Source organism: Culex quinquefasciatus, chromosome 2 (genome assembly GCF_015732765.1).
Source record: "Culex quinquefasciatus strain JHB chromosome 2, VPISU_Cqui_1.0_pri_paternal, whole genome shotgun sequence".
NCBI lineage: Eukaryota > Metazoa > Arthropoda > Insecta > Diptera > Culicidae > Culex > Culex quinquefasciatus.
The window spans coordinates 98577754-98602490 of NC_051862.1; the positions used below are offsets into that span (position 1 = coordinate 98577754).

Below are 24737 nucleotides of genomic sequence, written 5' to 3' on the forward strand. Positions count from 1 at the left end.
AAAATGTACAGGTCGTATTTTTCGCTTCCTTTCAGAGACTGCCTTTTACGTAAGAACAACTGCTGAAGCAGCAATGTTCGTTCAGACTATCACATTATCTTAGATTTTCAACATGTATGCTCAACTCAAACAGTGTACAGAGGGCATGAAGTAGCTAAAATAAATAATTAAATAGTTAACTCGATAATAATAGTAAGCTGCTACTAATCGGGGTTGAGGAAAAGTCGGGGAGTTGAATAGAGACAAGATCGCGTACAATCTCTCATGTTTTGGCATGAAATTGTGATAGTCTGGTATTTTGGGAGTTTTTTTTTTTTTGACAAGAAATCGTCTACTTTGCCGTAGAGCAATGGCCTAACAATTCTGACTGAGCGTGCTTTTCACTTATTTTTTCGACGTTTGTTGGGTGCATTTTTGAATGTGTGTGTCTATTGATCTCTTCTGTCAGCGTTTAAGTTGAATATTGCTTCGCGCGCACCTCTCCCGCCAGCACACGTGAAGCAACGGAACCCACGCAAAACGATATCCGAATTTGAGAAGATGGCACATTAAAGAAATGATTAAAATTGGTTTTCGATTTCTTCCTAAATTGGCAAGATAATGTTACTTCTCTTGTTTCGAATTGAAATTAAATACCAAGTCTAGCTAAAATATCCAACCTGGCCGCCTCGGCAACTTTTTTTTAAAACAATAAAAAAAATGTGGCGTGGTTAAAAGGATAAAAATTTAAATCCTATTATGAATTATCACGATTTTTTCCTCTTTCTTCCATGTTGGCCAAATGGAACCCTTTTGGGACGGTATTGTAGGTTACTTTACTTGCATGCGTTTAATGTTTCTGTTTTTTAATGTCCGACGAGCTTATCCAAATCAGCTCGTGAGTTTAATGTTTGCTGCAAATGTTTGAATGACGTCATTCTGTTTTTGATTTTTTTTTTGCTTTTTCCTGATCACAAATGGTATTCTAGTAGTATAGGCACCTGTTGTTATATATCAGAAAATGTTATACGCCTTTTTTGTTTAGTTGTTGGTTGTTAAGTTTGCTCCATTCTTATGTGGTAGATTGTTGTAAAATGTTGTTAGGATTATGGCAGTATAAAGTTGCACTGAAACATGTTGCCATTTTTGTTGTAAACTTTCCATAAGGCGTCCAATAGAGCTTCTTGCTCTTGTTTTAGTATGTTGTTTGTTGAAGGCAATTTGTCTTTTCAATGTATAGTTTGTCAATCCCGAGGAGGCATCTTTTTTGTTTTGCTTAGATTGTTTGCTAGTTAGTGTCTCTATCGTTTCAACGATTCGCTCATCGGTATCGTCCGCAGGTGGTGCGAACCGAACGGCCGCTTTGGCTGGTCACTCCGCACCGTTCGCAGCACCGCTACGCCGTCCACCGTGTCGACGCCGCCGTTGGCGATTTCCAGTTCCAGTCTTTTCTTCTGCTGGTGTTTGTGTACGCAGATGTAGCAACAAACTATCGTCGCAAGGACCACCGCGACAATGGCACCACTAGCTATACTTGCAGTTTCCAGCATCACTCGAGGCCGAGTTGCTGTAAGAGGAAAGAAAGTACGTTAGTAACGCAAACAGAACCAACTTCAAACAGTTATCCTTACGCAGATAAGATCCGTCTAGATCTTTATATTCACACCTAGGACCCATATAACCGTCCGCACACCTAAAAATGAGGAGAAGAAAAACAAATTAGTAAGATCAAGTATGCATTAAGAGAGATTTGATCAAAACTTACTCGCAATTATACAGCAACGAATCACCGATCTTGACGGTGAAACATGTGGCATCGTTCAGACAATACCAGGCTGCGTACGCCGGTGGACACTTGTACGTGTGGAATGTGATATTTGGTCTAGCCGTTGGACTAGGTGGACGAGGTTTAGGAGTTGTCCGACTGGAACATGCGTCTGCGGAGAAAGAATGAAAAAAATGAGCTTATTAGTTTAAGTTAACACAAAAGTAAATTTACAAAATCTTTAGAGAAAGAATCTTGTGGAAAATCAAACGAGCACTAGGCCTTTCCATAAAAGTGATGAGAAGACACAGCCACCGGAACCCGGTTCTGGATTAGCCAGGTTGGTCCAGAGGACAGCGGCATGTTCTACGATGGTCATATTTTTCAACTTATGTCGCATGCTGTTGTTTCTTGCAAATGTTCCCCAGTGGCCATAGGTAACCTATTCCGAAGAGGAGGTTGGGTCAGAAGACGTCGACAAACCTTTAGATAACCATAATATGGTTTTTTGCATATTCCTGTTGTGTGAATTCAGTGACCACTGGTAACTGATTCCGACTGTGTGTCTATTTGAGGACTGCAAATCGAAAAAAAAACTGTTAATATTCCGAATTCCGAGGCAGCACAACTTTTTTTTCAAATCGAAAATTGAGCAGCTTTTGAGTTCCTTGTGAAATAATTCAAAGCAAAATTTTGAATCCGGCAAAAAAAAAGTGATTCCAGTGGAATTTTCTTCAGGATAAGAGAAAAGCTAGTTCCTTTTATGCAAGTGATCATGGAAAGGGGATCACTGAAAATTTGTTAAAACAATGCACGGAAAGGCATTTCATATTCAAACCGTCGCTGTCCTGTTATCTTGTTGCATGTGAATTTTGGTCCAAATTGAGTTAAGAACGCCACAGATCCCCAAAATTCAATTTCAATCCTAAGATATTCCATAAAAACCGAAAAAAAACTCCGTGCATTGTTGTCACTTTTCATATGAAAGAGGATTCAATCTTGTCGTGCTATCTTGATACAGCCTGAGAATTGATGTAAGTGCGACAACTAGCCAAAGGTATTTCAGGCCAGAACTCGTTTGACACACGTACATGCCCGACTACCGTCAACATTTGTAAATATAAGTCAGGAATTCAGGGCTCCGGAACCAAATTCAACCAACCTTCGGAGCAGTACGCAAAATGGTCATTGCGTGCTCTATTTTTCGTTTATTCAGCATTAAACAATTAAATGCGTCTTTCTTCGAACGTCAAAAAGTAACGTGCTACAAGATAGCTCGACAGCATCGAAATCGTGATAAATCCTTCAATAAAACTTTTTTTTCAACCTGCATAAATTAGCTCAAAATCATTTGTTTTTACCAATTTAGGCCGATGCAAATATTTAAAAAAGTTTTTGTCCCTCGGCCCTGGCCGAGGTCAAGGAGGGGGGGGCAAAAAAATAAAAAAATATAAAAATTTAAATAACAAGCCATAATCTTCACATTTAAATTAAAAAAGTGTTTTAAAATACATTTTACACTAGTTCAGTTGTTTTGCAATCATTAGTTTTCAAAAAATCTAAGATCTGACAAAAACAAAAATTGTATCGAAAAAAAAGATTCTGCATCGAAAATTTTCAAAAAATCTTAAGATTTTTTTAATAAACCCAAACATGCTTAAAAAGATTTTAAACGCAGGAGAATGTATTTTAATTTGATTTCAGCTAGTTGCCCTTGAATTTTCATTGAAATTTTGAAGTTTATTGTAAAAATATTTTTTTTGCCCCCTGATTTTTCGGGCCAATTTTGAAGGGGGGGGTGGTGACAAAAACTTTTAAAAACATTTGTACCAGCCTTAGCAAAAAAAAAAACCAACTTTTGCCAAACATTGCTGGAACTACAAAACTAATACTCTATGCTAGCAACTAGCAAAGTTGTATATAACAAGCCAACGTCAGCTAGGGGAAAAGCTCGTATGATTGACAGATTCTTATTCAATTATTTTTGAAGATGTTTCGATTAATACTTGTTTGCTCGCTTTCTCATTAAGCTATTTTTTGCTTGATAGAAGTTGAAAACGCTTTTAGAAACTGTAATCGAATGACGAAGGCTGATTTGTCAACATTAGGTGATGGAAATACATGCCGTTCCCCTTAGTTATTTGAAAATGTTTTCCCTAGCATCAAAGTAAGACGCAATTTCATATGAGCTTTTATGTTGTGGGAAAAGTACTTGTCACAACAGGTGTTAAAACACAAACACAAATTAAAGAGAAAAGTAGTTTGCACTTTTTCACTTCTTCAAATTTAATATTCATGATTGAGGGAGGTAAACGATTATCGCCGATGGATCAAACAAGTTCCCTCGTCTAATCTCCACCAAGTTTGCGCCACGCGCGATCAAAGCAGCCGGTGGTGCCGAGAGCCACATCGTCGTGGGGTGGCCAACTGCGTTCGAGCCTTTGCCCGTCGTGCCCTATTGGTTTTTAGCATACAACTTGGCCTGAACTCCCCTCCCCAGCATTATTGCCAATTGCACACACATACACCCACCGGCCTGCTACGATGAGTGCAATAGTCCATGAAAACCAAATTTTATCACTTCTTGTTCAGACGGATCGGTTTGTCGGTGGTAATAATGGCGGTCGGTGGCGAAAAACTAAACGGAGTAAAACAAAAAAAAAAAGTAAGAAACCCCCACCGCCCTCCGCGCTTACTAGGATGGGGAAACAATAATAAAACTTGTGTGCCGTCAATGAACTTCCCGCGTCTTATGTTGGTAAAACCGCCGGGACGCACGTTCCCAATTCCTCGACGCTGCAGCCACCAATGGTGGCGGTCAGAATAGTAGGCTATTGCGGATGGCCGAAAAGGGCAACGTGACGTGCGTTTTTCGTTGTTGTTGGTGTCGTCCGTTCGGAACCAGAACGACCAGAACGAAACAAGTTCAACGATTTTGGAAGAAGACGACCGGCCAAGGGGTTCAAGCATTTAAGGAAGTTTTCTAAAGCCGTTATGGTGAGGAATGTTTTAGATGACATATTGCTAACTTTTTGTAAGTCGATAAATTATCCAAAATATCAATAATTTACGATTTTTGGACTCGAGCTATTCAATCTAGTATTTTTTTTATTTCTTGCCTCAAAAAACTACCATTTTTGAGAAGTTGAGTCAATGATATGAGAGAGGGTCGGTTACAAAAAATCCCTTTTTGACATGGAATAACTCTTTTAATAGAACTAGAATTTTTTTAGCTATTTTTAGATAAATGCCGCGAAAATGCTTAGTTGCGTAGCGTCCTGAACTCATTTCTCATCCCACCCCCTAAAAGTAATATCGTAGTACACATTAAATATCTTAACATTTCCTGACTTCTAACCCCCTCCTTCAAATCATAAATAAGACAGTGTGTCGGCTAGACTGACAAACGCGCCGCTTATCCACCACGATACGCGAAAGTCCTAGCAGGCTGCAATAAATATAACACGTGGTTGCCACGCGCGCCTTACCCCAGTGTGGCGCGGCTTGCTTCGTGTCCAGTAAGCATAACACTTGCTTTATGAGGGGGAGAACGGTTTTTATTTAGATCTACCTTTTGAACTTCCAGTGTCGAAAAAGCTGTCGAACTCTCTTGGCTAGTGACCGCCCGCGATAATGGTGATGTTGATCGGCGGGTCGAGGACGGATTGAAGTGCCCCATGAACCTCTTCTTCAGGTGGATTTTGGATCGAAAAGTGGCACTACGAACTGTGTTACATAACCCGGCCAAACTAATGCGTTACCATTATTCTAAAGTCAGCCGCGTGCCATGCGCTTGTTACTGAGGGGGAGAACGCCACCCCCAAACGGCGACTGCTACTAAATTTAGTGACTGTTAACCTTCTACAGAGTTGAATTTGTGGTAAAACTTAAGAATTGTTAGCTGTAGTTGCAGAAGATCCATCGAAAAACAAATTTCAACATTACAGAATAAATGTTACAAAAACGAAATTATTGAAATCATAATCAAATTCCATAAACTAGCCAAAAAAAGTAAAGAAAACAAAAGAAGTCACGACTTCTAGTTGAGGGTTAACAGCTACCTGCCAGAAGTCCAGAAGTCAGTCAGCGCAGTCGTCATCGGAACCAGGACTGGCTGATTGCGGGGTAAAATGGTACACTTGAATGGGTTCAGTCGCGAGATGGCTATCGCGTGGCACCACGAGAAGATGGAGAGCTGAGTGATTGCGAAGAGTGCAGTGTTGAGAACATGCCACCCCGTTCTAGCGTGGCTTGTAACAAGTGGGTCCAGCCAGAAGTGCATTAACATTTTCGATTTTTTTTTCTTCTCTATTTTGTGTGGTGTACTAATGAGACGGCTGGTTAGCATAATAGCTAGTCAGGTGAGGTGGGGTGTAAGAATTGGGCGGGAAATGGAGAAATAAAGTTTTACGAACATGAAATGGTAAATGGTGAAGGAGAGGGCATGCAATTTCAGGACTTTGCATGATAAAAAAAGTAATATTCACTTAAGTGTCTGCATACTGAAGTAAGGTGAATTGTCTCGAAATCACGTAAAATTGGTTATAGCTGCTTCAGAATAACTCAGTTTGTCACTTTGGCGCTCTAATGATTGGTTATTTGTATCTGGAAGCCGGCAATCGATGGGAACGAGACAACTGTTGTCAGCCAATTATGCCACACTTGAAGACTAGCCAGTGAACACTAAATTGTATGTCATAAACACTTATCAAACAAACACAATTGCAGTCAGTCCAAGCAAAAGTTCTTTCTTGTCAATAATAATAATTGTAAGTACATTCGAGCATCCCCAAGACGTATCACCGTTATTACAGCGGCCAGGCCTACTGCGATGTATTAACTGCAGAAAGGATTCTGTGTAAAGAACACATTTCGTAGAATCTACAGAAGAGGAAGGATGCGTGGACATACCGTACCAAACGCTCCGTTTTCATTTATTATGATGTGTATTGTGTAGGGAAAAGGACAATGTTTTTAATCTAGTAATGATAAATAAATTTATAATAATTTGCACCAATAAGCCCGAAAATATTCAAGCAAGCATGATTGATGATTGAAACACCCTTCAAGCATTCTTTGAGTTTCATTCAAATTGATTTAACATCATTTCACTCTACCCTATCATGATCCAATAGATCATATCCTAAACCTTTCTTCTGGATGATCGTTCACTTCTTCACACGTCTTCTCTCGATCCTACATGCTACGATACTCTTGAATGGCTCCATCGCGTCCAAAAATTTATGAATGAATTAATGCATGAATGAGTGCTGCTCCCTCACACACAAACACGCATACGTTCGCCGACGCCGCCACCACGTTTGGGTCCGACGTTAGTTTCAATAATTTTACAGTTCGGCCCTCCAATTAAACAAAACTAAAATAAAATAATAATAGTGATCGAGCTAGAGCAATAAGCTCTAGGAAAAAGGAGTGAATGTGAGAATTTTGGGAAATAAAAGGCAGCAGGAGCGCGCGGTCAACGAGTGAGTGAGTGAGGGGGCATTTTTTACAGAACATACCGCTCTCGCGGGGTCTCTTCATTGAGGTCCGGCCCCGGGTCAGGACTGAGAGGTCAGCAGAGGCGGTGGCGGCGGTGGCAGTTCGAAGTTCGGGTAGAACGAAGTCGGGAAATGAAAACTTGATAATTGGCATGATTATAATGATTTGATTTGTCGGCTCAGTTTTTGGTGTTGTTTGGCTTTGGAAGATGATGATTTGATTTAATCGACATTCCTCCGAGTTCTTAATGCATTCGTCTACTCGCGCTCCATTGACGGTGTGAAATACACAAAGTCTCTAACTTTGAATGTTTTAAACAAGATAGAGCGCTCTCGCAGCCGCGTGTAACACATCCAAAGAGGTTCATTTTCGAAGCGGCGTGAAACCTCCATTAAATGAATAGTAAAGATCCTTCACGGTCTTACTTTGGAGAGATTCTTTCCGGGTTCCATTTTGGAGTCCTTTCATCGCCACTTATGCATGTTGAGAACTTAATAACTATGCCCTTTCTCACACTTTCAATCTGTAGAAAGATGATGATGGGAATAACTCACTAATTACAAACTTTGAAATATAAAATTTGATTGAGTGTTTTGAAGATTGTGTTTGTTATACTAACCAACTGATAAGATGCTAACCAGATCATAACACCAATTAATTATTACGAGAACCACCCCCACAAAAACAAGCAATGCTGATTGCAATCACCCTAGTTAAGTATTCATTTCCCTCGTGTAGTACACTCCTGTGAGGTAGGTACGACAAACAAACACACTCTTCTTCGCCCCCTTTAAAGCAAATCCGTGATATCCACCGATATCGGCCGGTGTCACGATGAGAGTGCGTGTTCTATCGTAACATCTCACTTTTGCAAAGGCAGGATATCATGATGGAGAGAGGAGGACGCCAATGTGTGCATCGAGATAATAACTTTGTTAATTTGGGAGGCCACCGACGATGATGACAACTTTGGCAAAGATTTTGTTTTTACCATGGTCTACCAAAATAAGTGTTACATAAAGCGTTCACAAAACAAATGATATCATAATCTGGAATTTGATGTTATCAGCTGAAACCTCAAGTATTTTGTATGTCATGTTGTTGGTGATAACACTGCTGATTGCCCGTGGAACGCGGATATTGATTTGTTCAATTAAAAGTCTCGTTTTAATCAGTTTTATTAGTGATACTTTATTTATGTCATTGCCTCTCACCCAGTTGGCCAGGGCTTGATCCCAGAAGGTCCCGGTGGCATTTTTCAAGACGAGATTTGTCTGATCACGCCTTCCGTCGGATGGGGAAGTAAATGTTGGCCCCGGTCTAACCTAGAGAGTTAGGTCGTAAGCTCAGTCCAGGTGTTAGGAGTCGTCTCCCTGGGTCCTGCCTCGGTGGAGTCGCTGGTAGGCAGTTGGACAATCCAAAGGTCGTCAGTTTGAATCCCGGGGTGGATGGAACCTTAGGTGTACAAAGAGGTTTGCAAATGTCTCAATAATCAAGCCTTCGGACACCAAGTTTCGAGTAGAAATCTCGCAATCGAGAACGCCAAGGCAATGGTGTAGAGCGAATGATTTGATTTTTTTTTAATTTTTTATTCATGTCAAATTTTTGTCATGTCCTTGTTGTCATAATTAAGTATAGTTTCCACAAGTTTGCTGAATTCCAGTGATTGGTTGCATGTTTCCGACTTACATGTTTCTAATAAGGTACCACATCCAGCCGCCATCTTCAATTATTCATTCCAGACAACTTAGTTGCATTCTAATATTCAGTACTTTACAATCTCGCATAAATTATAAAAATATGTTTTTTATCAGCACCATATATGTCACAATCTTGAATTACCCACTTAAAGACCATTTTGAAGCGTTAAGGTGTTTTTTTTATGTCGGAGATATTGGGGGCTGCTTCCTGGGCGGCAAGGGCGCCGTCAGCCGTGGGCTGGTTTCAGCACTCCCGTGCCCCCGGGATGATGACCGAAAATTCGGCGGTGATGTGACCGGGCGGGATTTGATCCCTGATCGTCTGCTTGAAAAGCAGATCGCTTAGCCATGTAGCTAAGTACCCGGATAAGGGGTTTGCCCGGAGATTTTCGGGATCTCAGCAACACCCACTTAATTTGGAAAAAAAAAAAACAAAACTTTCAAATCAAATCGTTACGATTTTTTTCATTTTTTCAGATATTCAAATCTTTAGATCATTAATATTTTCAAACCATCATACCAAATTTTTTATATCTTCAAAGCCTCAAACAATAAAATTGAAAAATTATTTTAAAAAATCAATTCTTCTAATTATCAAGTCTACAAATCTTCCATCGTCGAATTCTGAAATAATTAGTTTCCAAATTATTCAATTAAACGTGATCTTGCCGTAAGTAACTTTATTTTTGTAGGGAAAAAATCGTTTTTTTGTTTGACATAAACTAGAGCACGGAATTTAAACAATAATAAACCCGAGTACCTCAACTAAATTTTTTAACACACATTCAAATCTTTGTTCCTTCAATTCTTTCAATCTAGGCGTTATCCATAAAGTACGTACGCTCTTAGGGGGTTACCGTAGGTGTGACAAGATGTGACCAAGGGAGGAGGGGGGGTTTGCGAGACTGTGACGTCACGCTAGGTTGTTTTTTATGATTGCATAATATTAATTCGAAATGTACACAATTAAATTAAATCCTCGTTTCTAAAATTGTTTGCTTACTATTATTTAGAAGAACCGTCATCAGGGGTGACATTGGGTCTGAGGGGTGAGATTGGGTCATACAAATTTCTGCATTTTTGTATGACCCAAAACTCACCCCCAGACCCAATGTTACCCCTGATGACGGTATCACATTTTAATTTATTATATAGTCACATTTTTTTGCAGCTGGAGCTTCAATATTTTGCAAATTCTTGCTTGATAAAAATAAATGCTTTGAAAGCAGGGTGTTCATAAGAAAACTGCTATAAATGGTTTGAACTTATTAGATACAAAGCTGTGAAAAACAGTTTTCAAGATTTTTTAATACTTGAATGTTATACCAGGTCTTATAATTTTTAAAAGATACAAAACTGTTTTTTGTTTCGTAATGTTTATTCTAAAAAATAAATAATTAGACATTTTTTTCATATTAAAATTGGAAAAAATACCAAAATTATGAGAGTTTAAAGATATAAAAACTATAAAAAAAATCCCATCGAAAACAAGGGGGTCTGGCAAAATGTGACGTACTTTTTGAGGGTGGGTTCAACTTTGTGTGACAAAGTGTGACATAGGGGGAGGGGGGGTTAATTTTGGCCGATTTTTGCGTGACATACTTTATGGATGACGCCCTACAATTCTACATCTGCAATGGGCACAAAAAATCATAAAATTAATCAAATTTTAAATATTTAAATCTGTTTCTCCACTCTTAACAGTTTTCGCTCCGCGTGTTTTCGTCTTCTAAGGCTTTCCGTCAAATTCTTATCGGCTAGTTCTAGACGAACTTGTGAGTGGCAGTGGACAAGGTGGAGATGGTGGAGATATCCGGGATTTGCGTTGCGTTTCTGCATGTCCGGGAAGACGTCGCTGACCTGGAATAGAGCCTCAATCGCGCAGATGACGAGGAAATCTTGGCTGATTTGATGCGGTCGGATTGGCGGCTCCTAAGAACTTAGAAGCTGCAGGTTGGGACACAATCTGGCTGGATTTGCTGATTCTTGGTGAGAGTTTTCCATCATGATTTGCTAAATAATTATATTCCCTTATATTATTATACTATAAATTCAATAGCCCTCCTACCCCTTCCTCACTTTCCCATTCCTTAATCCCATTTTGCCCAATTCCACTTCCCCCTAAAAATATAATTATCTGCCAAATTTACACTAACACACCACACCTAACTGATTCGGAGCGTTTGGTACGGTATGTCCACGCATCCTTCCTCCCCTGTAGATTCTATGGAATGTGATTCGTTCACAGAATCCTCTCTGCGGTAAACACAACGCAGTAGGGCTGGCCGCTTTAATTTTTGTATTACATTTTCGGGTGATCTCGGATGTATTGCAATTATTAATATTGACAAGAAAAGTGCTTGGGGCGTAATCTAATCACAAGACTTTCCAGCATGCTTTCATCGGACTGGCTGCGTTTGTGTTAGATTAGATTAGATTAGATTAGAAATCTGTTTCTCCACTCTTAACATAATTTCCACGAAATAATTTGCATCGACAAAACCGTTCAACGAAATTTGCAAATCATTCTAAAACGCTCCATCCCAGGGTCATTACACACCAACCACCCCGGCGACATTCGTGCAACCGTTTTCAATTTGTTGTGAAAGTCTAAAACGTGCCATTTTTCGTCGCATCGCTCGAGTTTTCCACGCTGCACGAGACCCATAAATAATAGAGCCGAACGCGAAGGACGAAGACGACGAAGACCACGATAAGCTCTATAGTTTCCATATCAATCGCGTTTCCTTCCATCCACTTGAGCTCGGTGCTGCACAGGTTTTCCCTAAACATTCACCGGTTCAGAACCTCTCCGTGAGAAAAAGGACCACAGTTTCGTTTGTTTCAATCACGTAACCCTTGCCGTGTCCTGCCCAGGAACCACGTTCCACGTGTTTGACCTACCCGTATATATTGCATAATCAATGAATTTGCATGATCATATCGATCCTCCTTCTCCTGCTGGTGGCGGGGTGACGATTTGGGAAATGCACAGCTCCCTTTTTCCTTTCCGTTCGATTCGAGTGGCATAAATTATTATGTCCCATTTTTTGGCTTCCCACGTTTTCTCTCGGGCGCCTGGAGTGGGTGTGTTTATTCACGTGCACTAGGGTGGGTGTGTCTGTATTGGACATGTTGTCCTGTTGTAATCGGCGCAGTGTATAGCTAATTTGATTGAAGGTCGTCGCACGTGGGGGCAACTGCCTTAGCCGAGTGCTGCGTAGAATTTTTACAAATATTCTACGACCTGATAGTATCGCAAATGTTTCTGATACAGCCGAAATTTATGATGGTGGTGCGATGACTTTTGCATTTAACCCTTCGCGAGCTCCAAAAAATAATTTCTCGTACACGTTTGGCTGATTCTAGGGTCTGGTTTATGGTAGGGCATGGTAATAATTTAATTAAGATCTAATCAATGTTTTCGTGAATAAATCAAATGCAAGGCTCGACCGCCGGAGGAGAATATTGTACGGCGATGATCCGAACAATAGGAACAAAACAATACTAATATTGATTAATGCTACTTGATATTAGTTCTCCAGTAAAATAAATGTAGATCCAAGATAACCAATCAGTCATCTCTTGAGCTAGAATTGTGTCTTAGAATTAAATGTTTATCAAAAAGTTCATAAAACAACACAACAAAAAGTTCATATATAAACTAAAAACATCAATTAAATAATAATAATCAAATAAGATCTGATATTCAACGGAACCCGTTCGGGAGGGTGTTTATTATTTTCGACAAGGTTGATTGCGTGACAATGGGATTGGCACAAAAAACAGTGTGTGTATTACCACACCTTCAAGGTAATTTGGCAGTTTAAGGTCAATGTTAGGCCGTGTAATTAACTGACGAAATGGGTTGTCATTAATTTGTAGGCCTCGAACGTTAACAGAGGGGGTGAGCCTCACTCCTTGGGGATCAATCCCGAAATTGCGCGGGAAAGCATTTGTTTAATCAATCGAGAATTTATGGAGAAAAGGTGGGCGGATGTGGTATAAATCATACAGTTTTGTGTGAATTCCACTCCCCCGGAATCGACCGCAAATTTTCGAAGGATTGTAAATACCGCCATTAAATCAGTACCGTGCTGGGGATGCCGTGCGAGTTTAGCGCGTGAAATGGTGAAAAATCGTGTGGCGTACAAATTCCTCCTCCCTCAACATGAATATCGCAACATTTTTCATGCCTTGGCAGTTTGGTGCTGTGTTATCGGAGGTAGTTATTGCCTGTGCTCGCTCGGCCTATAGATTGGAAAGATTTTTCTTTGCAATCGGAAAAAAATAGTGAGGGCAGCACGATATACCAACGTTTGTCACGAAATGAAACGTTAAGCATCACGTGACGCGATGGAGGTTTGGTCGTTAGGAAATGTGTGGTTAGGTGCCCGGGTATTGACAGGCCAAGTAAACCCAGAATGTATTGCCCACCACACAATTGGGAGTTCAGTGACTCGTTCTGCGGCATTCGTCAACATCAATCGAAAATTAGGCACAATAATTACCATTGATGAAGGCGAGTCGTTCCTGGGCGGTTTTAATATTCATCTCTCTCTTTTTTCTAACCGACCAAACACACAGCTTCTCATCGCATCAATTTTCACAGTCCAGAGACTTCATCAACTATCCCAGCAGCGGGAGGGTTGGACATCGTCGGTCGTCGCCTTTGAGACCAAACATAATTTTCTTCCAAATTTGTGCTTAGACACCACATTCATTCGATGCAGACTGGTTGAACAAACAATAAGACAAAAAAGTGACAATTTCGACTTCCACTTAATCATACTGGAAGAAAATGTTTTATTTGGAGATTTGGGCAACAATATCGCAAAATTTAATGGACAATAAATAAGATTCTGTCTGCACAACTGACAAGAAAATTCGAATAAGAAGATCCCTTAGACAAAATAAAAATGACCAAATACTACCATTCACCAAATACCACCAAGACAATTGATAAAATGTCGCTTTTCTCCAATTTGTTTCCGAGCATTAATTTGAAAGCTGCGATGAAAGATGGCGATTTTTGCAAACAACTTTTTGTCCGTTGCTGCTTCTGTTGAAATTTTATGGGAAATGCAAAAGCGCACTCAATTTTGGCAAGCCGCGGAAAAGACCAAATTGGTGTGGCGAATCGGAAGGAGTTGAAGACAGATTTATCATTTTAATTGCGCGCAATGTCACTTTTATGATCGTTCGGTCGCTACTGGTTGGAGGCTAATTGGATTGGAATCGGAGTTCAGTAGATCTTTTTATCAAATGATTAGAGTTATTTTGAATCGCATTATTCTTTCAATGAATCCAAGGGTTCTGATTTAAAGTTCAAATCAGACCGAATCATCTATATTATCGTGCACAAAAAAAAAATAACAAGAGCAGTCAGATTCAGCTAGATTTATCACCCATTAGACTAAACCTTAACTTTTCATGATTAAAATGCATTTCCTTTGATTTTTAAGAACAAACTATTTATTGATACAGTCATCCCACATATTCGGAACGGTTTCCAGATCGGCGAATGTTCAAAAAATCATAGCAAAAGCTACTTTTGGCATGCTATTGACAAATTATCATAAAAGGGTTCCGAATTTGTGGGTGTTCCGAATATGTGGGATGACTGTAACACTAACCTACAAAAATTGACAAACATGACTGCTCAAACTCAACTCGAGGGAAGCATTCGTAGGAGAATTAGGGCGGTTCGTCGATGTTGCATACAATCAAAAAATTGCATGGAATACGCACATGGAGCGAACCGTACTAATTCTCTATACAAACTTGGGAAAACCTATTCGGCTCTATCTAAATATTTTTGAAAAATTCAAAGTGCACGTAGTTTTAAGGACCCTAAAGTTCATGCTTCCCCTCGAGTTGAGCCTGCGCAGAAAAAAGCATATGGAACATTTATACAAACACGTCCAAAATATACCTTTACAACAACCAGATTCGATAATGACCTCTATAATACTACAGATTGACTGTCATAATCTAGTTCTTTTCTCTAAAATAAGTAGAATTTAAGTGGTTCACTGTGAAGAAACATTAAAATTGAAATAATAAGCCATAGTCTCAACATTTGAATGAAAAAAGTGTTTAAAATGCATTTTACACTAAGTCAGCTGTTTTACAATCATTAGATTTAAAAAAATGTAAGATTCGACGAAAACAAAAATTTTAGCGAAAAAAAACTTTTGCACAACAATATTACTGCACACTCGAATTTTAAAAAAAAATCAAAACATGCCTCAAATAATTCTAAACGCAAGAGAATGCATTTTCTGTCAATTTCAGCTAATTGCACTTAAATTTTCATTGACATTTTGAAGTTTTTTGAAAACAAGTTTTTGCCCCATGATTTTTCAGATCCAAGATTGGATGACAAAAACATTAAATAAAATTGGTACGGGACCATCCATAAACCTCGTGGACACTTTTTTGGGAGTCTGTTACCCCCCCCCCCCGTCGTGGACAATTGCCCATACAAAAAAAATACTTTTTAATATGGATCGTGGACCCCCCCCCCCTAAAGTGTCAAATTGTTTATTGTTTATTCGTCAAGCTTATGTAGACTACTTACAATTTTCTTACATACTAGATATTATTTCTATTGTACAGATTTTTTCGTAGTTCCGGTTTAGACATGTCGAAATGTATGTACTGTTGCTGTTGGTTTATGGATGGTCCCTACCAGCCTTATCCGAAATTTCTAAAAACCCTTCGGTTAATCAAATCGATGGATATTCGAATTTAGGTAAATCGCATACAGGCTGTATTTCAAGATAAGTAACCCTTGAATACATTATAAAAGGATGGGTTTTAAGAAATCAAATAATAATTTAGGTTGAACATAAAAAAAACAAAGGCACCATTTCAAATACATTTTAGAAGTTGTTTTCTTATACAAAAATAAATCATTTTATCATGATTCTCAAATATTTATCACTAGAAACCACTCCTGCCCAACCTGGCACCAATAAAACCCCACATCTTTCCGCTCCCGTTCCGCTGGCACTGTCTTCGAGCGTCGGTCCCTCCGACCAACTGACGTTCCTTTTTTTTCGGGAGAAGTGCGTATGGCGTGTGCCGGCAGATTTCATCCTGATACCGTCTGGCTCTCTTTTTGCTGCCGTGCCAGAAAGGTGCATTTTGCACGGGTCCCCCACAGACCGTTATTATAAATAAAAAATTTCCACCCAAACCAATGATTGGACATGGTTCCTGGGACCATTCTACACCTCTGGGCCGAGTTTCAAAATATTTGCCGGCAGAAATTTCGAATACGGTCAGTTTTAGTGTTTCGAGTAGAAATTAAGGGGAAATCACATGTAAAATGCGTAGAAAAAGATCAAAGTTTCAATGTTTTAATTCCAAAACATTACTGGTCATGGTTTTAAATTCTATTAACATGTAGCAGAATGATATAAAAACGATTAACAGCACTGACTTGGCCGGATTAAGCCTAAGTTAAGTGACTTAAGTATATTATTTACAAGTTTACACCTTAATATTAAAAAAACCCTACATTAAGGAATTTAAAGTCAAGGTTCACTAGATAGCACAAAAATAACTTAAAATGGGGTGACTTTGAGCCAAGGGGTGACATTGTGCCAAATTTTACGATTTTATAATAGCCAGATAGCTTAACACCAAGTTCGATAAGCTTGAATTGCAAAGTATAATCGTTGCAAATATTGTTCTTAGATTATGTCCTCTGACATAAAAAGTTCAATAAGTACGAAACACTAAAAAAATAGATAAAATAGATAAAGCTTTAGTTTCATAAGCCTTACCGTTTGACCCCGACAAGAGTTTTAGGACACAAGTCACATTGAAAACTTACATCGCCTATACATACTTGACTATATCGGGTTCGGTGTTAGAGTGTTAAACGTGGTTGCCTCTCACCCCAGTTTGGTTGGTAATGTTGTAGAGCGAACAATTTGATTTGATTTGATATTTAACTGTACTATTTTCATGTTTTCATAAGATATGCCAAGCTTGTTAAAAGATCGATTGTGTTTTTACATTGGGCAGAAGTAGGATTTGTTTTGATGAATACATTATTAGTGAACGTTCTTGATGATCAATAATATGTTTTATTGAATCCTAACTATGAGTGTATCAACATTATTTTATTCAATTATAAAAAGTTATTTTATTTTATTTTTTTTATTTTATGACGATAACTGCAATGTTGAAAAATAATTGGTTGGTTTGAAATATTAATCCTGTGGGAAGTTGTGCCATTAAACTTTTGCTAAGTATAGTCATTACTCAGGACCACAAAAATAGATGAGCTAAATGATAGCTGGAGTACTCTCCGGATTTCATTCGTAAGATTGAAATTTGTAAACGTTTTAGAACAAAAAAGAACAATTTTATTCTAATTGCTATGTCACAAACTTGCCACGTCACAAAATTTGTTTCCCTAATATTTTGATTGATTTATTTAATTTCAGAAGGAATTGATTCAGAACTGAAAAACGTGAGCATAATTTTCAAATTTGGAGGATTCCAGGAGATTTTAAATTTATTTAATTAATTAAATTTTAAATCAACAGGCTTTATTCAAACAGAATAAGCAGATTTGCGTAGCAATATCATCAAATTGCTTTGTGGGAACATAAATAGACCAAATTAATCCGTCTACAAGTAAATAAATTAACACAAAATTCAAGCTTGTCAAAGAAATCTTTATGCATTTATTGGTACAATGTCACCCCTTGGCACAAAGTCACCCCATTTTAAGTTATTTTTGTGCTATCTAGTTTTCCTTGACTTTAAATTTCTTGATGTAGGAGTTTTTTTAATATTAAGGTATAACCTTGTAAATAATATACTTAAGTCACTTAACTTCGGCTTAATCCGGCTAAGTCAGTGCTGTAAATCGTTTTTATATCATTCTGCTACAAGTTAATACAATTTAAAACCATGATCAGTAATGTTTTGGAGTTAAAATATTGAAACTTTGATCTTTTTCTACGCATTTTACATGTGATTTCCCCTTAATTTCTACACGAAACACTAAAACTGACCGTATTCAAAATTTCTGCCGGCAAATATTTTGAAACTCGGCCCAGAGGTGCAGAATGGTCCCAGGAACCATGTCCAATCATTGGTTTGGGTGGATATTTTTTATTTATAATAACGGTCTGTGGGGGACCCGTGTTTTGCTTTACCTTCGATGTTCACCCTACACAACAAACCCTGCGCACACACCTGGGTGAAACCATAAAGTTTGGATAGTTTATGGCGCGCAAAGTGCGGTGTGGCAGCCGAAACTGCTGCCGAGTGTACCTGTTTACATCGTCGTCGTCGTCGTCGTCTCTCAAAACATAGTTTGTTCGTCAACCGTCTGTCGCTATTTTGGCCTTGTTCCCTTCGTCAATTTGAGCTTCAGGTTTAGTTCCTTCTTCGCTCGCGCGCCATTTTTTCCGACTTTATCGAGTCCTTCTGGCGCAGGCTTAACCCGGGCATGGTCTTCGGGTCTATAGGACCCAGTAGCACTATAAAAGTAATTGTAACTTTTGACCAAAAACACCTAGAGATCTGAAATTTTGTGACTTTGTGTATCTTACTAAGACACACATTCTGGCCAAAAATGAACTTCCGGTGGCCACCGGAAGTGCCCACCAAAAAAAAACTGACACCAATGGTATTCCGGGTCTATAGGACCCAGAAATGTTTTCAGCTGCCAAAATTCGAGATTGTAACCGATTTTGGATGTCTTGACCGCAAATGAAAGGCTAGGATGTCTACTTTCTGAATCCGACCGGCAGAACCGGGTTTGGACACCGTGGCCACCGGGAACCTGCTATAACCGAAAAAAGTCCTTTTTGAGGCCCCTAATTTGAGGACCTGTATCTCCGAAACGATTGCACATAGTAGGTTGCTTCCGGTTGCATTCGACAGATAATAACCTGAATTTTAAGCCCCAGAAAAAATAATTGGTCCATAGTGGCCACCGATTCCGGTAACCCGGAACTTCCGGAAAACTTGATTTTTACAGTTTTTGACATAAAACCGTCACACAGACCAGTATTTTGAAACCGATTATTTTGTAAATCATTGCAGAAGGATACTATATACCACCCCTGACTGTTTGGTATCGGTTCTGGCCAACTCTGGCCAATCCGGAACCGGTTCCAGGGTACCACTAAAACGGTTCCAATAATTGTCACGCTAGAAACCCGTCATGTTGCATATCAAACTTCATGAAATTGCATGTTATGACCATTTGAGGTCATGCCGATGTCCTCTGACCCATCCTGGTCACTCCGGAACCGGTTACCGGTGGCCACTGGGGACACTATCGGAATATGCAATGAACCCTATCATCCGACATATCAAACTTCATGAAATTGAAAGTTATGACCATCTGAGGTCATGCCGATGTCCTCTGACCCATCCTGGTCACTCCGGAACCGGTTACCGGTGGCCACTGTGGGACACTATCGGAATATGCAATGAACCCTATCATCCGACGTATCAAACTTCATGAAATTGAAAGTTATGACCATCTAAGGTCATGCCGATGTCCTCTGACCCATCCTGGTCACTCCGGAACCGGTTACCGGTGGCCACTGGGGGACACTATCGGAATATGTAATGAACCCTATCATCCGACGTATCAAACTTCATGAAATTGAAAGTTATGACCATCTGTGGTCATGCCGATGTCCTCTGACCCATCCTGGTCACTCCGGAACCGGTTACCGGTGGCCACTGGGGGACACTATCGGAATATGCAATGAACCCTATCATCCGACATATCAAACTTCATGAAATTGAAAGTTATGACCATCTGTGGTCATGCCAATGTCCTCTGACCCATCCTGGTCACTCCGGAACCGGTTACCGGTGGTCACTGTGGGACACTATCGGAATATGCAATGAACCCTATCATCCGACGTATCAAACTTCATGAAATTGAAAGTTATGACCATCTGAGGTCATGCCGATGTCCTCGGACCCATCCTGGTCACTCCGGAACCGGTTACCGGTGGCCACTGGGGACACTATCGGAATATGCAATGAACCCTATCATCCGACGTATCAAACTTCATGAAATTGAAAGTTATGACCATCTGAGGTCATGCCGATGTCCTCGGACCCATCCTGGTCACTCCGGAACCGGTTACCGGTGGCCACTGGGGGACACTATCGGAATATGCAATGAACCCTATCATCCGACGTATCAAACTTCACGAAATTGAAAGTTATGACCATCTGAGGTCATGCCGATGTCCTCTGACCCATCTTGGTCACCGGAACCGGTTACCGGTGGCCACCGGGGACACTATCGGAATATGCAATGAACCCTATCATCCGACGTATCAAACTTCATGAAATTGAACATTCTTACCATCTGAGGTCATGCTAACGTCCTTTGAACTTATCTGGTCACTCCAGAATCGGTTACCGTTGGCCACTTGGTGACACTCTCTGAGTATGTAGTAAACCCTATCATCCGACATATCAAACTTCATGAAATTGAAAGTTATGACCATTTGAGGTCATGCCGATGTCCTCTGACACATCCTGGTCACTCCGGAACCGGCTACCGGTGGCCACTGGGGGACACTTGTGGAATATGCAATGAACCCTAACATCCGACATATCAAACTTCATAGAATTGAAAATTATTACTATTCCAGGTTATGCCAACATCTGTATCCTTCTATATCGCACAACAAAAAATATGTGAATTTTGGAATGTTGAAAATTTGGATAACCACTTTTTTGAGTAATTTTACCTAAAAAATGTGTAAAAATGTGAACCTAATGAAAATTCACCAGAAACTGATGGAAAATCACCAATTCCTGATGTAATATTACACATATTTTTGACACGAAATCTTTCACTATTTTCTCATTACTATAGTTTTTAATCTGTCTATCAATATCAAACTTTTTTTTTCACATTGGGCATTTGTGCGACCACCTAAGAAGGCTATCTTTTGTAATGTACCCTGGTTACAGTCCATACTACAAATAACTCGTATTCATGGGATCGGTAGACGAGGGGATATTTTGCAGCCATTGTTTATCCATTTATCCGGCAGAGTACATGTGCCGAGCATTCTAGCTCAGTTAAACAAAAACGACAGAGGGTGTTAGGCCCCATGCCGATTTTGTGCAAGTGATATCAATCAGGACAATGTCCTGTTAGAAGCCCTGCGAGTATTCGTAGTTCCCTACGGTTTAAGCCAAGAAGTTTCTTGGTGATTGAAGGACTTGGAGTGATAAAAGTTTACGCTTGTCTCAATCCACGCATCTCGCCCCAGATTGAAGCAATTTGCTATTGTCCTCAATTCGTCACTTCTTGACTTTTTTTTGATAAGGTCCTATAAACAAAAATAAACATTGAGTGTATCCCGCTTACTCCGATGGACTTTGACATAAGGTGTGAAAGGGATACACTCAATGTTTACATTTGTTTATAGTACCTTATCAAAAAAAAGTCAAGACTTGTGCTATCTTGTAACACGTCTGCTGTAAAAAGATAGGAGATAGATAGCACACAAGCGACGAATTAGTTATTTCTTGCTTCACGGCACTTTTTGAGATTCCAAGGAACGGCTCGGGATCCACGAATATGCTTGATAAGCCTAGTCTGGCAAGTTCATCAGCCATTTCAATGCCTTCAATGCCGCAGTATCCTGGTACCCAAAACAACATGCCGAGTAGCAAGTTCCAAACATGTTTGGATTCGCATTTAGAGGATTTTAACGCCAATAGTGCAGCTTAGCTATCCGAGAAAATACCGATTTTTGCGTGTCTATAATTTCTAAAATATCAAAATCAAAGGTTAGATGAAAGAGTTTCTGCACCCAAATCTCGGTAACACTCGGTTTGAGAGAAAGACGGCCTCATGAAGTTTGATATGTCGGACGATAGGGTTTCTATTCCGCATATTCCACAAGTGTACACCAGTTGCCATCGGTAACCGATTCCAAAAGCCTGATAGAGTTAGGGGATGTTAGCGTAATTACCTTAGATGTAATATTGTTCAATTTCATGTTGTTCGATATGCCGTAATTGCATATTACGATAATGTTCCCCAAAAGCCACTGGTAACCGGTCCCGGAGTGGCCCTCAGTGGCCATAGGTAACCGGTTCCAGATTGATCAGGTAAGGTTAGTTGAAGTCGGCATAACCTTGGATAGTAATAATTTTCAATTCTATGAAGTTTGATATTTCGGATGATAGGGTTTCTCGCATATTCCACAAGTGTCCCCAAGTGGCCATCGGAAACCGATTCCGAAGTGACCAGAAAAGTTCAAAGAACGTTAGCATGACCTCAGATGGTCATAACATTCAATTTCATGAAGTTTGATACGTCGGATGATAGGGTTTACTACATACTCAGAGAGTGTCACCAAGTGGCCAACGGTAACCGATTCTGGAGTGACCAGATAAGTTCAAAGGACGTTAGCATGACCTCAGATGGTAAGAATGTTCAATTTCATGAAGTTTGATACGTCGGATGACAGGGTTCATTGCATATTCCACAAGTGTCCCCCAGTGGCCACCGGTAGCCGGTTCCGGAGTGACCAGGATGTGTCAGAGGACATCGGCATGACCTCAAATGGTCATAACTTTCAATTTCATGAAGTTTGATATGCCAGATGATAGGGTTCATTGCATATTCCGATAGTGTCCCCCAGTGGCCACCGGTAACCGGTTCCGGAATGACCAGGTTGGGTCAGAGGACATCGACATGACCTCAAATGGTCATAACTTTCAATTTCATGAAGTTTGATATGTCAGATGATAGGGTTCATTGCATATTCCGATAGTGTCCCCCAGTGGCCACCGGTAACTGGTTCCGGAATGACCAGGTTGGGTCAGAGGACATCGACATGACCTCAAATGGTCATAACTTTCATTTTCATGAAGTTTGATACGTCGGATGATAGGGTTCATTGCATATTCCGATAGTGTCCCCCAGTGGCCACCGGTAACCGGTTCCGGAGTGACCAGGATGGGTCAGAGGACATCGGCATGACCACAGATGGTCATAACTTTCAATTTCGTGAAGTTTGATACGTCGGATGATAGGGTTCATTGCATATTACGATAGTGTCCCCCAGTGGCCACCGGTAACCGGTTCCGGAGTGACCAGGATGGGTCAGAGGACATCGGCATGACCTCAGATGGTCATAACTTTCAATTTCATGAAGTTTGATATGTCGGATGATAGGGTTCATTGCATATTCCGATAGTGTCCCCCAGTGGCCACCGGTAACCGGTTCTGGAGTGACCAGGATGGGTCAGAGGACATCGGCATGACCTCAGATGGTCATAACTTTCAATTTCATGAAGTTTGATATGTCGGATGATAGGGTTCATTGCATATTCCGATAGTGTCCCCCAGTGGCCACCGGTAACTGGTTCCGGAATGACCAGGTTGGGTCAGAGGACATCGACATGACCTCAAATGGTCATAACTTTCATTTTCATGAAGTTTGATACGTCGGATGATAGGGTTCATTGCATATTCCGATAGTGTCCCCCAGTGGCCACCGGTAACCGGTTCCGGAGTGACCAGGATGGGTCAGAGGACATCGGCATGACCTCAGATGGTCATAACATTCAATTTCGTGAAGTTTGATACGTCGGATGATAGGGTTCATTGCATATTACGATAGTGTCCCCCAGTGGCCACCGGTAACCGGTTCCGGAGTGACCAGGATGGGTCAGAGGACATCGGCATGACCTCAGATGGTCATAACTTTCAATTTCATGAAGTTTGATATGTCGGATGATAGGGTTCATTGCATATTCCGATAGTGTCCCCCAGTGGCCACCGGTAACCGGTTCCGGAGTGACCAGGATGGGTCAGAGGACATCGGCATGACCTCAAATGGTCATAACATGCAATTTCATGAAGTTTGATATGCAACATGACGGGTTTCTAGCGTGACAATTATTGGAACCGTTTTAGTGGTACCCTGGAACCGGTTCCGGATTGGCCAGAGTTGGCCAGAACCGATACCAAACAGTCAGGGGTGGTATATAGTATCCTTCTGCAATGATTTACAAAATAATCGGTTTCAAAATACTGGTCTGTGTGACGGTTTTATGTCAAAAACTGTAAATCAAGTTTTCCAATTTATTTTTCTGGGGCTTAAAATTCAGGTTATTATCTGTCGAATGCAACCGGAAGCAACCTACTATGTGCAATCGTTTCGGAGATACAGGTCCTCAAAGTAGGGGCCTCAAAAGGACTTTTTCGGTTATAGCAGGTTCCCGGTGGCCACGGTGTCCAAACCCGGTTCTGCCGGTCGGATTCAGAAAGTAGACATCCTAGCCTTTCATTTGCGGTCAAGACATCCAAAATCGGTTACAATCTCGAATTTTGGCAGCTGAAAACATTTCTGGGTCCTATAGACCCGGAATACCATTCGTGTATGTAGAAAACGAAGACCATGGCCAGGTTAACTTGATCGTGCCCGGGGGCCACGTACGCAGATCGTTGTACTACTTGTTAAGGGACCTTTTTGGGAATTTAATGGATTCTATGGTTTGATGATTTTGAAAATTTTATTTAAAAAAATGGTATAAACTAGAATCAGTGTTCAATATCAGTATTTTGAAAGGTTGCATTGATTTGAAATCTTTCAAAGAAAACTGAAACATTTCCAAATCAAATTGTCACGACATTTCCTACCATTGCTTACTGCTAATCAGACAAGGTTACAGTTTTATCCTGGAGATAACCATACCCAAAATTCTAGATATTTCAAGGGCTGTGGAGTCGGAGTCGGTGAACTCTGGTA

The 24737-nt window shown here is 40.2% G+C and overlaps 1 protein-coding gene across 1 annotated transcript in view; it reads right to left on the reverse strand.

Moving 5' to 3' along the window:
* The window catches only part of LOC6033785, an 82278-nt gene continuing 57541 nt past the window's right edge, over positions 1-24737 (reverse strand). Inside the window, exons 4-6 of the mRNA XM_038253564.1 lie at positions 1745-1916; positions 1611-1672; positions 1-1546 (exon numbers count right to left, since the gene is read on the reverse strand). Of these exons, the coding sequence (XP_038109492.1) occupies positions 1281-1546; positions 1611-1672; positions 1745-1916 (500 nt within the window). The 3' untranslated portion in view covers positions 1-1280. The remainder of the gene's footprint in view (positions 1547-1610; positions 1673-1744; positions 1917-24737) is intronic.